The 16,125-nt window shown below is 36.6% G+C and overlaps 1 protein-coding gene across 1 annotated transcript; it reads left to right on the top strand.

Annotated features, from left to right (window-relative positions):
* Positions 1-1,347: 1,347 nt before the first annotated feature.
* Positions 1,348-5,785, top strand: LOC137038080 (rhamnose-binding lectin-like). Its single transcript, XM_067412524.1, has 12 exons — positions 1,348-1,443; positions 1,623-1,658; positions 1,967-2,011; positions 2,111-2,240; positions 3,218-3,327; positions 3,421-3,465; positions 3,559-3,694; positions 4,085-4,200; positions 4,720-4,764; positions 4,906-5,044; positions 5,252-5,361; positions 5,508-5,785. Coding segments are annotated over exons 1-12 (999 nt in total). The 5' UTR covers positions 1,348-1,358; the 3' UTR covers positions 5,510-5,785.
* The last annotated feature ends 10,340 nt before the right edge of the window (positions 5,786-16,125 follow it).

Here is a 16,125-nt window from a genome sequence, read left to right as displayed (position 1 = left end):
ACCAGAGAAAAAGACTACAATTGACATCGTACTTGCGAGTTTACATACCTCTTTAATGTTAATATTGGTGATCTCCGACTCGCGAAGTCGAACATCATTAGTGCCGACGTGAATAATAATCTTAGAGAATTTACGATCAGCTTTAGCGAGCACTTTTAAATTTGCTTTGATGTCAGGGGCTCTAACTAGGGCACTTTCAACAAGATCCTCAGTGGGTGAATCACTGAGTGGGGAGAATCTGTTTGATGTTCTAATCAGAACGGAAGAGTGTTTTTTTTTATTATCCGTGACTATGTCATCTCACAGTTACCTAATTGCTCGGCAGCAAGGGCTCAGCCCACCGGAACCGAACAATGTACAGAGTTCACTAAGCTAGTCGCATCCAAAGCAGTATCTAAAGCTGTTACATTCTCACTACTCTAACATAAAGTCTGGATGCATGTCTCTAAAATCTTCTAAAATCTTCTCCGTCAGCCTGATTACTTCCTTACATTTATTACATGTGAAACCCTGTTCGCCAACGGAGAGAGATATGCTAAACATGTAGCATGCAGTGCAAGTGACAATGACAGGAGAAGAAGACATGGCTTACCCTATTTGTTGATGAATCCAAAACTTACCACATTAGTTTGATGGAGTCTATTTAAAAATCCAACTCACCACAGTTGTCTAATGAACTCAGAAAACAGGAGACCCGGGTGCCAGGATGGAAAGCTACCAGGCTAGCTAACACATGGTAGTGATTAAGATTAAAAGCTAGCGATGATGAGTAAGTTATATTTAGCAGTATAGATTACAAAAAAAGTGACTGATCAAATCTACATTTTTTAATTGGCCAAATTTAATTTCTGTGAAATTAAAATTGCATCAATTCACAGAAATTCAATTTGGCCAGTTTAAATTTTTTTTTGTGATCAGTCACTAGAACATTTTCAATTGGGGCCTGGATTTATATATATATATCTTTTTGTTCAACTGGTCACTATCTAGATATAAAATAGAATTAAGCAGTCATTGATGTTAATGCAATACATTATACATTATACATTTTTATTTATATGGGAAAATATTTGTATGGTATTATATTGTAAGTATTTGCAATAACTCCTAAGGAATGGTTCGGAAGTGTCTGTACAAGATCACTCTATTTATGTATTCAATTTTTTATGGGAAATATTTACATTCAATATTTGCAATAATTTCTGAGAAATTATTCGGGAAGTTTCTATAACAATAGTAAGTGTTTGCACAAGATCATGTTCTTATACTAGTGTATTTACTTTCAAGTATGTTTAAGGGAACATTGGAAGATCAATCAATTGTATCTGACAAGCAATCAGACAACAGGCTGTATAAATATGAATCAACTTATCCAAGGCTTCACACATACCTTTACCTGCAATAACAGAACCATGGTCTCCCTCAGTGTCCTTCTGCTTACTTGTAAGTTTCTTTAATCTGACTAGGTTTAAAAATCAGATGCACAGTTAGTACTAATATAGCTGCATTTTTAGATGCTACTGCAGCTCTGTTCTGGGTTCAATTTAGGAAAGAGAATAGTGTAAATGGCTTTAAGATTAGCGTTGACATTTTAATCATTTATCTTGTGTCGTTGTCTACAGTGGTGCTTCAAAACTCCAGATTGCTGATATCTGCAGGTATTTCATTTAACCAGGAAACACATCAACAATCACAAGTTAGACTAAGATTAATTGCCTTAATTGTGAGCCTAGTTTTAAATTTCATATTTGTTGTTTGTGTGTAGGGGCTGTCAATATGTCACCATACTGTATTTATTATTATTATTATTATTATTATTATTATTATTATTATTATTATTATTATTATTATTATTATTATTATTATTATTTAATTTCTAAATTAAATGTTTGTCTCCTCACATATAGTTTGTCAATCACTTTGTTACAATTGACAAATAATAGCTATTAGCTCTTTAATTTTTCAGAGACAGTAGTTACGTGTGATGGGTTTGTCCAGCGTCTCAGTTGTGGTAAGCTTGTGTAGTGTTACAATCAACTAAGTATTCTATATACTATTTTTGTTATAGTTTTAACAGTAATCCATTATGTAATGTTTTTCTTATATTCAGACTCTGGTGTGATCAGTGTACAATCAGCAACGTATGGCCGCACCAACAGCAACATTTGCAGCATTGGACGACCACAAGGTGAAACATCTAATACTCGGTGTTCAATGGATGTTCCTGCAGTGTCTAAAAGGTAATTATCTTTTTATTTGTCTTTTGTTTGTGATTAGACTGATAAAAATTACTGTTGTGTAAAACACAAATGTAATTTCTACATAAAAAAGTTAGTACATGCAAGAATTTAATTCTATATTAGTACTCAATTCAAGCTTGTAGAAATGAAAGTGTAAATATCAGCATTACAAAATTAAGTAAAAATACTCAACTTTTCTGATACTGATGTTCCCATCATCCACTGGGGTTTAAATAATTAAGGAGGTTGATTTGTCCAGCACAATTTTTATCATTGCCATTTTGTAACATTTGGAGTTAATTTTCTACTCAAAATGACATTCATACTCACCATACAACGAATGTTAGTCACTGTGTATTGTGTACCAAGTAGTGAGGTCTCTGTGTTCAGTATTACTACTGTTACTTTATTAACTTAGATGTTTCTAAGTAAAATGTACACTTTAAAAGTGTGTTTAATTTAGTGTTATATTGTTTGTGTAAAAAATTTCAAAGGAGACTTCAACTAAGTAGAAATTACTCAACCTTTTACCGGTCAAGTTAAAATTACTTATTTTGGTAACACTTTAATTTGCAGTGTCCTTGATACGTATATTAGTAATAACAGTAAGTTATGCATAATTACATGCAACTAACCCTCAACCAAACTCTAATCCTACTGTAATCCTATAAATATATTAATTACTATTACTCAGTACTTAAATGTATAATTACATTGTAAAACAGAAATAAAGTGTAAACCTTATTTTTGTAGTTAATTTTACTTAGTTTTACTTTAAAACTAAGTTAAGTAGAATTTGCTTAACTCAATATGAAATTTTCTTAAAAAACATGCATGCAAAAATTTGACAAAGAAAAATGTAATGTCTTGTACTTGTTTTTTTCCAGTGTAGAAGATTAGAATAGAGTTTCTTGCTTACTCTGTGGTTAGTTAGTTGATTTGTAAGTGATATTGACTTAATTATTATCCTTCAAAAGGTGTGATGGACTGAGAGAGTGTGAGTTAAACACTCAAGGACTTGCAGAAAAAGATCCTTGCTATGGAACCTACAAGTACTACACTACCAACTACATTTGCATTCAAGCAGGTTAGATGTTTTTCTTTTTCTCTCCATTTCCTGTTTTCAGTTTACATCTCTGTGCAAGTCTATGACAATCTTCTGTACTCTAACTTCTTCCAGAAACAAGTGTGACTTGTCATGGTGGATACAGTTACTTGAAATGTGGTGAGGTATTTTTATGTGAACTCTTATTTTGTTTCAATAAATCAGATCACATGGATTAATTTAAGAAATGCTATTATTTTTATCTTCATGAAGAAAATGGGAAGATTCAGATAAATACTGCAAACTATGGACGTACAGATAAAATCACCTGCTCTGAAGGACGTCCATCCAATCAGCTTGAAAAAACCAACTGCTATTCTCCCAATGCACTGGCTTCTGTGTCAAAAAGGTAGATGGACAAAACAAGCAATCTTCCAAGCTGAATTTATGAATGTGGAAACCTGGTTCTGCCTAAGTTTGAAACATTCAAAAGGAATATTCCCGTAATGTTTTCTCTAAAATTTAAACAAAAAGAAAAAACTAGCCAAATGAAAATTTTCTAGTGACTGATCACATCTATTTTTTTTAGTTGGCCAAATAGATTTTCTGTGAATTAAATTGCATCAATTCACAGAAATTCAATTTGGCCAACTGCAGAATTCAGATGTTATCAGTCACTTGAGTCATGACTGATTACTAGAGAGATGACTAGAGCCACTAGTCATTTGGAGACCTGAATATATGTATATGGGATAATTATGTAATGACTAATTTAAGCCTCCTTTTTTGACATGCAAAGCTGCAACGGCCTGAAAAGTTGTGAGGTTTTTGTGACACATCCAGTCTTTACTGATCCCTGCATTGGTATATACAAGTACCTTGCAATCTCCTATTTTTGCCTCCCACCTCAAACTCGTGAGTATTTATTATCCTGTTTGCTGCTGTTTTATCCTGTTTGAACAGAATGACATGATTTTGGATACTTAATTGCATGTTAATTGAAATTAAATGAAAATCTATTATAGTTTAAATCTAATAAATCTATTTATATTAAATTTAATTACCTGAACTTTACGTGCTTTTTGGCCCATGTATCCTACATTTTTATATGTATTTTCATAATTTCTTCTGTTGTCTTTAAAATGTAAAGTAAAACAGTTAATTTTACATTATTACAAGTTAATTTTTTTATTTGAGTTTTAATAAAATATTTTTTAACAAATTCACTTAAATACACATTTGAAGTACACAAGAGCACAATCAGTATGTGCACAATAAGCGCACTTCTTTTTAAGGCAAAACACATAAACCACAGTCTCCATTTGATATTCTTTTAAAAGGCATGATCAGAGTGTACAGCACACACAGTAACTCACTTTATTTTACATTTAATTTTTTTTTAATTGCTTAACAACATTCCTCCTTTTTCTGTAGGTTCAAGTCTGGTCTGTGAAAATGTGAATAATGACCTGAACTGTGGTGTGTATTCTGTTGTTACTTGACAGTTGCTTATTTTAAATGTTACATCTGATAATCTAGAGTTTATTACTAAATGGTAAAAGTTACTTTATATAATGACTTATTCCAAGAGATTATAAACATTTGAACTGTGGTTTTCAGATGTTGGGACTAAAATACACATTCACAGCGCTAACTACGGGCGAACTGATAGCAGCACATGTTCTACTGGACGTCCTGCTTCTCAGCTTGCCAAAACGGACTGCTACGCCTTAAATTCACAGACAATAGTCACTAATGGGTCAGTTTACATGCACACATTTTCACATGTAATTCAGTCTTTGCTCTGACAGACAAACAATCTAAACCCTGCTAACCTAGACCAGATAAAACTATAGCTAGACTATAGTTTAATTGTTTTCTCACAGCAGGGTAATAAAAGGATTTTAATAATAATATATTTTTAAATCAAGTTTTTGTTTAATCAGTTTGTTCTTTTATGGTGTAGATGTGAAGGAAAAAACAGATGCTCTATATCAGCCTCCAACAGTGTCTTCTCGGATCCATGTGTTGGCACATTCAAATACCTGTACATCTCTTACTCCTGTGTAACTAAGTGTAAGTGATACAGAGGAATGAATTTACATGCTGGAACTAGTTTTTGTAATCTTTTGCTTGGTTTTGATTTGGTTTTACTCCTGAATGCACTCCACTCGTCAGGCTACACTGAATATTAATGTTTATGTTTTTTCCCTGTCTTGCAGAATACGGCTGATCTTATGGATTTTAGCTCTTCAGTTCTCCATTAACATCTTTTCCACTTTTGCTGTGCTGAAACTAAATCAATTTCTTGTTAACATAACCTATCTGTAATAGAATCTGTCTTGGGAAATAAATTGATTTTATGTGACCTCTTTCCTAATGTAGAGACAAAAATAGTAATAGTAGAATACTAGTATGCTAATGGCTGAAACTTTTGAGTATACATTTTCAGACATTTCTTTCAGTACACTATGTTTTTCCTTGCAATAAATGCTTTGCAAATGAGAATGAGTGTGTGTGTGTGTGTGTGTGTGTGTCCTTAAGGTTGGCATGAAACAGAAGTTGTGATAGTCATTTCCTCCCTATTGTGACATACAGTATATCTAAGTGAAACGGTTCTATTTCTGCGATCTCAATGCTTGAGGGGCAGCACTAGTTATTAGTCCGAATGTAGTGAAAAACAGAAAACACATTTAAAACAGAAAAAAGCTTTGAAATTGATTATAAAAAGATTTGACAAGAAATCTGAGGAATATTTTTACAGAGTGCCAAAATCTATAAAGAGAAGCAAATGGATCACTGCAGTTTACAGAAACAATTGTGCAGGCAGCAAAATGTGGATTTGCAGTAATCATTTTGTGTCAATATGTTGAATTTTGGGGTAAAATCACCCTATATAATGTATTGCTTTGTACTGACAACTCATCAATTAAATATTTACCATCATAGTCTGCATAATTTGATGTTTTCAAATAAACACTGACAAAAAGTATAAACAGGGATGCAAAAACATGTATGGTCAAAAAAGAGAGGTAATCGAAGCCCTCGCCCCACGGCAAATATCCAGATACTTACATTGCCACCAACCCATCTCCGGCCCACCCCTATAGTAAAATGAAATGCTGGACAAGTATTGCAGTGGCAGATACCATAGACCAGGGGTCTTCGCTATTTTCAGGAGAGCCACACTGGTAGGACAAAATCAAAAGGAGAGCCACTTTTAGCAAAGTGTAAAAAGTTACATCCAATAGCATATCTGCTTATCAATCTGTTATCCCTGAACATAAACTTAGCACAAAAAAAAACCTGTCCTCTGAACTGTTTTTACTTTCAGTAAACTTAATGTGTGTAAATAATAGTGTAAATATTTGTAAGAACACTTAAAGAGTCAACACAATAAGACATAAACTAAAAATGTTTCACAGACATGTGACTAACAGAAATAGAATAATGTTTCCCTGAATGAAGGGAGGCTCAAAATCAAAAGTACCAGTCAGTATCTGGTGTGGCCACCAGCTGCTTGAAGTACTGCAGTGCATCTCCTCCTCATGGACTGGACCAGATTTGTCAGTTCTTGCTGTGAGATGTTACCCCACTCTTCCACCAAGGCACTTGCAAGTTCCTTCAAGTTCCTACTGTACACCCAAAGCACTTTACACTCATGACAGCTGGTCTCTCCTCAACCACCACCAGTGTGCAGCATCCAATTGGATGATGCGACGCCAGCCACAGTACAACGGCGCCAGTGCGATCACCACACACCAGAGATAGGTGGAGAAGAGAGAGGGTGATAGAGCCAATTCAGTGGATGGGGATTATTAGGAGGCCATGATTGGTAAGGGCCAATCAAGAGGGAATTTGGCCAGGACACCTGGGGTACACCCCTACTCTTTTACGAGAATTGTCATGGAATTTTTAATGACCACAGAGATTCGGGACCTCGGTTTAACGTCTCATCTAAAGGACGGTTCTCTTTGACAGTACAGTTTCCCCATCACTATACTGGGTGTTAGGACCCACACAGATCACTAACACCTCTACCAGCAGCAACCTAGTTTTCCCAGTTGGTCTTCCATCCAGGTACTGACCAGGTTCAGCCCAGCTTAGCTTCAGTGGGAAACCCGTCTTGGGCTACAGGGTGATATGACTGCTGGCATCCGGTTTTTCTTACTTCAAAACTTTTTCAGTGTAACTGCCACAGTTCAGCTCATCTGTGATAATCTTTGCGGCGTCCATCTTCATTTAATTTTGATTTTGAGCTGGCCAGAGAGCTGCATAAATAAGTAGCCATGTGTCCCTTAGAGGGCGGGGCAATAATAAAAGCCAGTATGGAAATAGACACAGACAAAACAAGGCGATTTCAACCTCAAAATGTACACTTTTAAACATACCAATACTGCTACCTCAAACACGGAGAGGCTTCTTTATGATCTCAACTAACAGATTCTGCAAAAAAGCGGAAATCATCTATTTTTTGGGGGGGATTAATTATATATTAATCAATCAATCAATGTTTATTTATAGAGCACATTTAAACACAACCAAGGTTGACCAATGTGCTGTACAAGGTATAAACAAGAAACTCTCTCGTTTCTGTCAATAGGGAGATGTGAGGTAGAGCCCTGCACGGGCCTCAAATCTAGGCCCTAGCCCGGCCCTGGCCCGAGACGCTGAGGCCCTAGCCCGGCCCGTGTCCGACAGCTTATCAAAATTCTCGGCCCGAGTCCGACTGGAGCCCGTTTTTTTTTTTTTTTTTCAGCCATTAAAGTAGTTCTGTTCTGTTTTTAATGTCAAAGTAGTTATATTTCGTTTCGTTTCTTTATTGAGTTAATTTAGAAAAATGTTTAGAGCATTTTTTTGTTTGTTAAATTATAGTTTTAATTTTTTTTAAGTGACGACCAAGCGACCAGCGGCCGACAGTGAGTTAACCGCATATTAAATCTATTTAGTCTCTCAAATCAACTCTTGACTTGTCTTGCCTATAATAAAATCCATAAATATAAAACACTTCAAGCATCACAATGTTAGTTAATTTCGCCAACTATAACCACCAGTAGCCTAAAAGGCATTTTTGACGAGCTGAGGCAGGCTGATTCTGCTCGCGGCTCTCGGAAACGGAGCTAAACAATCTAAAAACAAATAATAAAAAAAAGAACATGCAGGTTGTCTTATAGCCTACCTTACACCTACGCAAAATGAATATAAATCCGATCTTCAATTCCCGTGGTATATGCTCATTTAACGGAGTTTACAGCAACCGAAGCAAAAGATTCAAGATGCATTTTATTCAGCAGCTTATTTCAAATTCAAAGACCACATAAGAGAGCGCGCACTGGTAAGATCATAAGTCTCATTCATTTTTATTGAAGATGATTGTGTTTTTGAGCATCTAAGACTTATTTTAAGTTTCATTTACGGCCATTTGCGTTGGCTTGCAGTAGTCATTTGCGGCGATGCGTGCAGCGCCATCATATCTATCTGTACACAACATATAGCCCATAACACGCTCTCACACGTTTATTTTTTAACCGTTTGCCAGGAGTAAAATGTATACATGTGGTTTAAACAACCAGATAGGCTACATTTACATTTGTCCAGTTTCGTCTGAAATGCTTTCATCCTTCTGAATTGGTTTGTTTAGTGATCGGACTACATTGATAGCCCTGTTCATTAATAGCAGCAGACGCCCCGCGGATGACACGCAACAGAAACGCCACGCTCACACCACGCTTGCAGTGTGTCTCCGGCCTTAACTCTAGCAGCTGCGCTGAAGAAACGCGCGCTGCTGCTGCTGGCGCGGACTCTGAACATGCTCTGAACACTGTGCGAGCCATCTTGACAGTCGCGTTAGCTATTATGGTCTCGTGTTCACCAGCGCAGAACATCTCATTGTTCCTTTTAATTAATAAAATAAATATAAAAAGAAGGAGAAGCCTAAAAAAGGCCCGAAGCCCGGCCCGCGTTTTAGGTATGACGTGAAAATTGGCCCGAAGCCCGGCCCGAGGGCCGTAAAAAAGTCGGGGCCCGTCGGGCTCGGGCATAAATGCAGGGCTCTAATGTGAGGGAAGATGTTTCGGCCGGGACTTTTTACTGCGCCGAGCTGAAGTACTCTCAGAAGTGCTATTCCGCCATACATTATAGTTCTCCTTTTTAATCCGATTAGAAACGCGCCACGTTTTATTTTGTCACTATACTTGATCGTTCAACTACTCGTGTAACTGTATTTAAATAGGGGAAACATGGAGGTGTTTGGTACTTCTAACTTGATCTCTGTTTGGTTCCATAGTGAATGAACTGGGCTTAGGGAGCTAAGATAAATGCTATCAGATCGTCACCGCGCGTCAGAGAGATAAGAGCATGCACTGAGACGAGAGAGGTATGTATCAACTCGTTTAAGTTAAGGGAATAACATAGTTTAATATGAAAAGGCAGTGAAGTATCCCTTTAAAATAGCTGATTCAGTGCTATGTAGTTTTAAAACCTGATTGAAAAACTTTATAGATAGAGTTGACAGACGAGAAAGATTGCAATTGAGCAAGCACAGCTTTCGCCATGATCTTTGAGATAAAAGGCAAGTTAGAGATGAAGGATCAAGTTTGGGGTTTTTAAGATATGGCATTACAACAGCATGTTTAAGGCAAGCTGGAACAGTGCCAGTGAGCAAGCATTTATTTATTACCGCTAACAGTCCCGGACCAACTGCATCCATAATAGTTTTGAGGAAATATGGAGGAATAATGTCCTGAGGGCATAATGTGTGTTTAAGATGATTCACCCCATACAGAAATGTAATATATGTGCATATATGTCCCTGTATCCGAGTAGTGATGTCATGTTTCATATAAGGCAATACATTATTAGCGCATACATACATTCTCACGATATGTGAAGATATAGGTTTATACCATGTATGAAATACCCATAGAATAATTATTATATATACATATATAAAAATTATTTATATGATGATTTTTTATATGGTACTGTATGTTAATGCCATATATGTAAACAATATATGTCGAATTTATATATGTAAGTTTATTTAAACATAATATATGCAAACATTTAGTATGCTTGTATAGGATTTCATATGGATTTATATAGTGGTGTTTGAATCCTGGCATTTCATAATTTGGTTTTGTTTCAGGCTTCGGACATTAAAAGCTCCATGTGTGTTTTTCTCCCCGTTGTGAGTGTACAGTTTGAGCATTCGCTTGGTCTCGTGTGAGCATCTAGTTTTGCTTGGGCAGTATACACTCTTTTGTCCATGTGTTTAGGGTTGTTTGTTTAGCATGCGGCTTGTGCTCATCATTAGCCATGGCGTGTACTTTCATGTTTTGTTCTGTGTAGCATGTACAGTTACTCTGGTACATGGGTGACATTTTTCATCCTGTCCTCTAGAGGGCAACAAATGGATGAAGTGGTTTTAAGGTTACGAGTAGCATAGAGGAGAGGCATGGCAATGGAGAATGGGTGAAAATGCCTGGAATCACATTGTGTTTGAGAGTTAAGTGAACTGTACATTCTAATGCTTTACAATCTTGTTCAAATGCACATTTTTATGTACCCATAAAAATGTTAATTCATAGTGTTTGGCAGTTTCCAGAGAAGCTCGCAGAGGACTCTGTTATGGGGCTTGAGTGCACTGATACCTACTTCTTACCTGTGTTGGATTGTGCCAGTGCCTAATCTAGGATTTAGGATTGTATATCTTCATTGCCTGCTGGGACTGGGCCTTCTACAACACTCAAGAGACTTGCATTGCAGACTGTATATCCTTTTCCCTCTAGGGCATTTTGAATAGTTTGGTACTGTTTTTTGTTTGTGTATCACTAGTATTTTGGGTTTGGAATTGATTTACTGTTTATTTGTTTACTTATAGTGTTGAGCTTTGATATTCACAATGCTGTCTGGGATTTCCATCCATGTGCTAATTGTTACTATGTTATCTCATTCAGTGGTTAAATAGATACAATTTATTTTCACTCCCTCATTGAGAATCTTACAGTTAGTTTTAGGGATGTCAACGATTAATCGATGATCGATTAATTGTCGATAAGACATTTGATCGATAAGACTTATCGATCATCGATTAAGCAGGGTCATGCGCGTGCGTGTGGCTCAACCGCGAAACGGGAGGAAAAATGATGCGAGCCGCGAGCGTGCCCGAGTTCTATTTGGGACCATTTTACAGCTGGAGTCACACCTTCATCATGACTGCAAGTTTGCATGTGCATTCGCAGCCTTTTGTTTTATGCAAATGTAAGTTGTAATATTGTGTTTATTTTGTGCAGGCCTATCTACAGCTGATGTATCGGATGCATTTGGTTAATAATTAACGTTAGAGGTGAGCGGTAGTAAAAGCGTGACGGTTATCAGCTTCAGCGTGCAGCTCCAACAGCAATGTGCAGCTAATAATGACTATGATTGGGACTGTCATATTACACAACATTAATGAGAACACTATTGTAACAAAACATTGTGATTCTTAATTATTTGGGTTTATTTGCCGTGTGTTTTATTGCGTTGATCGAGGAAGAGCGCGTGCACAACATGAGTCACGTATTCTGACTCGCGCATGTATTAGTTCAAGTTCACTTGTGCATTCGCATCAGATTGTGCTGAAGTAATTTGTAATATTACATTTATTTTGTAACGTTATATATGTGATCAATCATATAGGATGCGTTTCTTTTAGCGAAATAAAATGCACTAACAAATGGCTTCAGTCAGTGATGGCTACCGGTTTTCATTCAGTGCTTCTGCTTTAGCGCATACAGAGCAATGCATAATAACGATGATTGGGACGGTCATATTATATAACAGAAATGAGAACACTATTTTAATAAATGGTTGTAAAGTCATTGGGTTTAGGTGCCGTGTTCAGAGCGTTGTTCTAGGAAGAGCGCGTCTCCCATTCTGAATATGAATATCAGCAACTCAATTCAAGTTCACTTGTGCATTCGTATCATTTTGTGAAGATATATAATTTGTAATATTTTGTTAACTTTATATAAATCTGATCAATCTCATATAGGAAGCTTTTGGTTGAGTTAAATAACGTGCTAGCAAAGAGCTTCAGTGTAACTTACCGGTGTTGATTCAGCGCATCCGCTTCAGCTCGCGCAGTTCAAACAGCAACGCACGACTATAATAATTGATTGGGACTGTCACATTACATAACATTAATGAAAACAATATTTTAATAAATCGTTTTGAATTAATTGGGTTTAGGTGACGTTTCAGCACGTTGTTCTTGGAAGTGCGTCCACACATTCTGAAAAACAGATCTGAGGCGGCGTTCGTGTTGTATTACAGGTTATATTTGGTTATTAAATAAGTCATTTAATTAAATTATAAATAACATCGACTAATTTTACAATCCCATAGCCCTTTGTTTAGATAAAAAAAATCCTTCTCATTCATTTGGTGAAGAACATGGCGTTTTGAGCAGCATTGCACATGCTGTCGGCTATAAGCCACTGCTGTAGACGCATATTTCAGTAGGCTATTATGGTTAACGATTAATCGATTAATTGATCGTTAATTTAAACGACGATCGATCATGGGAATTTGTGAAAATTGACATCCCTAGTTAGTTTGAACACAAACTATTGGCAAAAGTGAATTCCCGTTTTTTTGAAGATTTCTTATTGTATAAAAAACTAAGATGAGCCAGTTACAAGCATGAAGGGGTTTGTTTGTTTCGATTGCTTATTTTTGAAGTCTAATAAAAAGCCCATTAACCTCTGCACCCTTGAGTCCTTCATCTCTTGCCTCACCTGACAATAAGTAACATTATAAATATTTTATATTTTAAATGTCATTTGTTTTATACATAGTATAGATTTTAAGACTCTGCAGCATTTGACAGTGATAATGATTTGTCACATATATAATTTAAACATATATAATATGTGGACTAAAGATATATGTCAATATATGAAATTTCTGATGCTGTGCATATATGTGCATTTATGTTTTTACTCTATATGAGCATATTAGGATATTTCATATATGAGACCTATATGTCAAAATATGTATTATACATACATTAACATACATAATATATGGGATACATTTATATGTCAATATATGGAATTGTTCCAATTTCTAATATGTTTCATATATGTTTTTACTTTATATATCACATATATTGATATTTCATATATTACATTTCCGTATGGGACAATTTCCTTGCAGGAGAGCAAGTTAAATGGCTCAAACACAGACCACACAGAGGAGTATAAGGGACCATCATGTAGATTATAACCAGTAAGTGATATCTGAGATCTGATTGTCAAGACCTTATTCATGAAAAACATTCCGAAACTTTCACAAAGGGAAACAGAGGGATCAGGAAACAGTTTAATCGGTGGATTTAACACAGATTCAATGATGGAAAAAAGAACAAGAAAGTCTATTCTGATTTTTAGTAATCAGATCAGACAGATATTTGCATTTTGCAGCCTTGGCTGCCCTCTGGAACATAGGTGGCATGGGCGGCAGTGGCTCAGTGGTTCATGTAGATCGTCTACAAACCGAAAGGTTGGTGGTTCGATCCCCGGTTCCACCTGACCAAGTGTCGAGGTGTCCTTGAGCAAGACACCTAACCCCAGCTGCTCCCGACGAGCTGGATGGTGCCTTACATGGCTGACATCGCCGTCGGTGTATGAATGGGTGAATGTGAGGCAAAAATGTAAAGCGCTTTGGATGGCCATAGGGTCTGTTAAAAGCGCTATATAAATGCAGTCCATTTACATAGCAAAAGAATTTCTCTTAATTTCATAAATCGTCAATTTTTCCTTTTCCCACTTGTGCTCGGCATGTCTGCAGGCCTGTCTGAGAGAGCGTGTTGTTTCATTGTGCCAAGGAACTGGCACTGACTTACGATTTCTAAGCCTCAGTGGTGCAATGCTATTTAGAAAACAGGCACAAGTAGAGTTGAAAAGGCTGAGGTGTTTATTAGCGTCCAGATTATGCAGAGCATATTTCAAGTGTGATGATTGGCAAGCCACATGATAGGCAAAAGTGAACTCCTCACTTGAGCGTAGGGTAAAGGTACACGACTTACGCACCAAGGGGTGCTTTTTTAGGATTTGACCAGAGAAAAGAACAGAGAAAGATACATGCATGTGGTCGGAAAAAGTTGCACTGCTGATAGTAATGTCCGAAACAGATACTCCATGAGTTCAAATCAAGTCCAGATTATGGCCATGTGAATGTGTTTCCCAACACTAATTTCCCAACTAACTAATGCTTATTTTTTGAAATAGGAATTTTGGGTTTTCATGAGCTGTATGCAAAAATCATCAGTATTAAAACAACAAAAAACCTGAAATATTTCAGTTGGTGTGCAATGAATCTAAAATATATGAAAGTTTAATTTTTATCATTACATTATGGAAAATAATGAACTTTATGACAATATGCTAATTTTTTGAGAAGGACCTGTATACTTCCTCAAGAGACAAACAGTTTACCAAGTTCTGAGTCTCCCTCAAGAGAAAAAACAGTTCACCAAGTTCTGACTGTCCAGCGAGGATTAGACTGTGACAACAACCAAGTGCTGAGCCTCTGGTTTAACCAGAGACAACACAAGACCCGAAGATCTGAGTCTGCAGATTGCGCGGCAGAAACAGATACAACAACATTCTAAGCCTCCAGCTTGTAAGGAAAGAGACATTAACCAACACTACGTTCAGAGTTTTAGTCCAGTGAGATGACTTAGCACGTTCCGAGTCTCCATGCTAAAGAGAGCAGAGCAGATTGACCAACCAGTGTCTGGCCCAAAGAGGCAGAAGGCACACAGAGACATTTGCAACAAGGATAAACTCAGGAGAGCAAACCTTCACATAAAGGTTCCTACATCTGCGTGTTCCAGATTAAGGACCTTCTGCACCTACTTCAGGGCCTCATCTGCGTGTTCCAGATTTTAGGACCCTTTGATGCCACAGGAGATCAGCAACCCACAGATCTTTGTGTTCAAGGCTGTTGAAACACAGATTCCATCTCCCCACTGCATTTGTCTCCCAGCAAAACCAGTGGAAGAAGTCATCACCAATGGACTGCTTACTCAACCACGTGGAATGTAAATATCAATTAACCAAACCTCTTTCTAAAGACCCTGGCATTGTTGATTATTATCAGTATTTGATTTTATAATTTGCATTAGAGGAAATATAACTGATGCTAGTTAATAAAAAATTATCTTTTTTTTTTTTGGATGCATAATAAGGTTCTTCACCTTAGTTTCAGAGAAACAACAGTTTATTATTAAATAAGATAACATAAATCTTCCATATAGCCACACTCAACTTACATGTATTTTATGCATCTTATGCACTTTATTCCTTTATCATTTATTGTATTCATTTAGTATTTGTGTTAATTGTTATGTTTATCTTTTGTAAATAAATCTATTTTATTACAATTGTGTCTTCCTTGTGCTGATAATACAGAAGAGGCTCTACAAGTTAGAAATCTCACCAATCTTTCAGATAAATCAGCTGACCAACTCTTCCCCCCTTTACATTCATTCTTAATGACTGGACATCCTCCTGTTCAGAGTGTTCTCATACAGCCATGGTAAAAGACCTTAGGTGTGTTTGACATTGGCTGGGGCTGGATGCATGCGATCGCCGAGAGTAGCCGAGTGCAGGTGGGGAGGAGCTGCAAACGGAGACGTGAAGTCGGACACTTTCTGCTTCCCATGGTGATGCTCGCGCTGCATTTGCAAACTTTATCACAGCTAAAGTTAAATAAATGCAATATTTCTCAAATGCACAGATGTTTCAAATTACATTTTCATTCAATACTTTATGTACTGCTTAATAAAGC

The sequence above is a fragment of the Pseudorasbora parva genome, chromosome 13 (genome assembly GCF_024679245.1).
Source record: "Pseudorasbora parva isolate DD20220531a chromosome 13, ASM2467924v1, whole genome shotgun sequence".
NCBI classification, from domain to species: Eukaryota; Metazoa; Chordata; class Actinopteri; order Cypriniformes; family Gobionidae; genus Pseudorasbora; species Pseudorasbora parva.
This window is presented reverse-complemented; position numbering and strand designations above follow the sequence as displayed.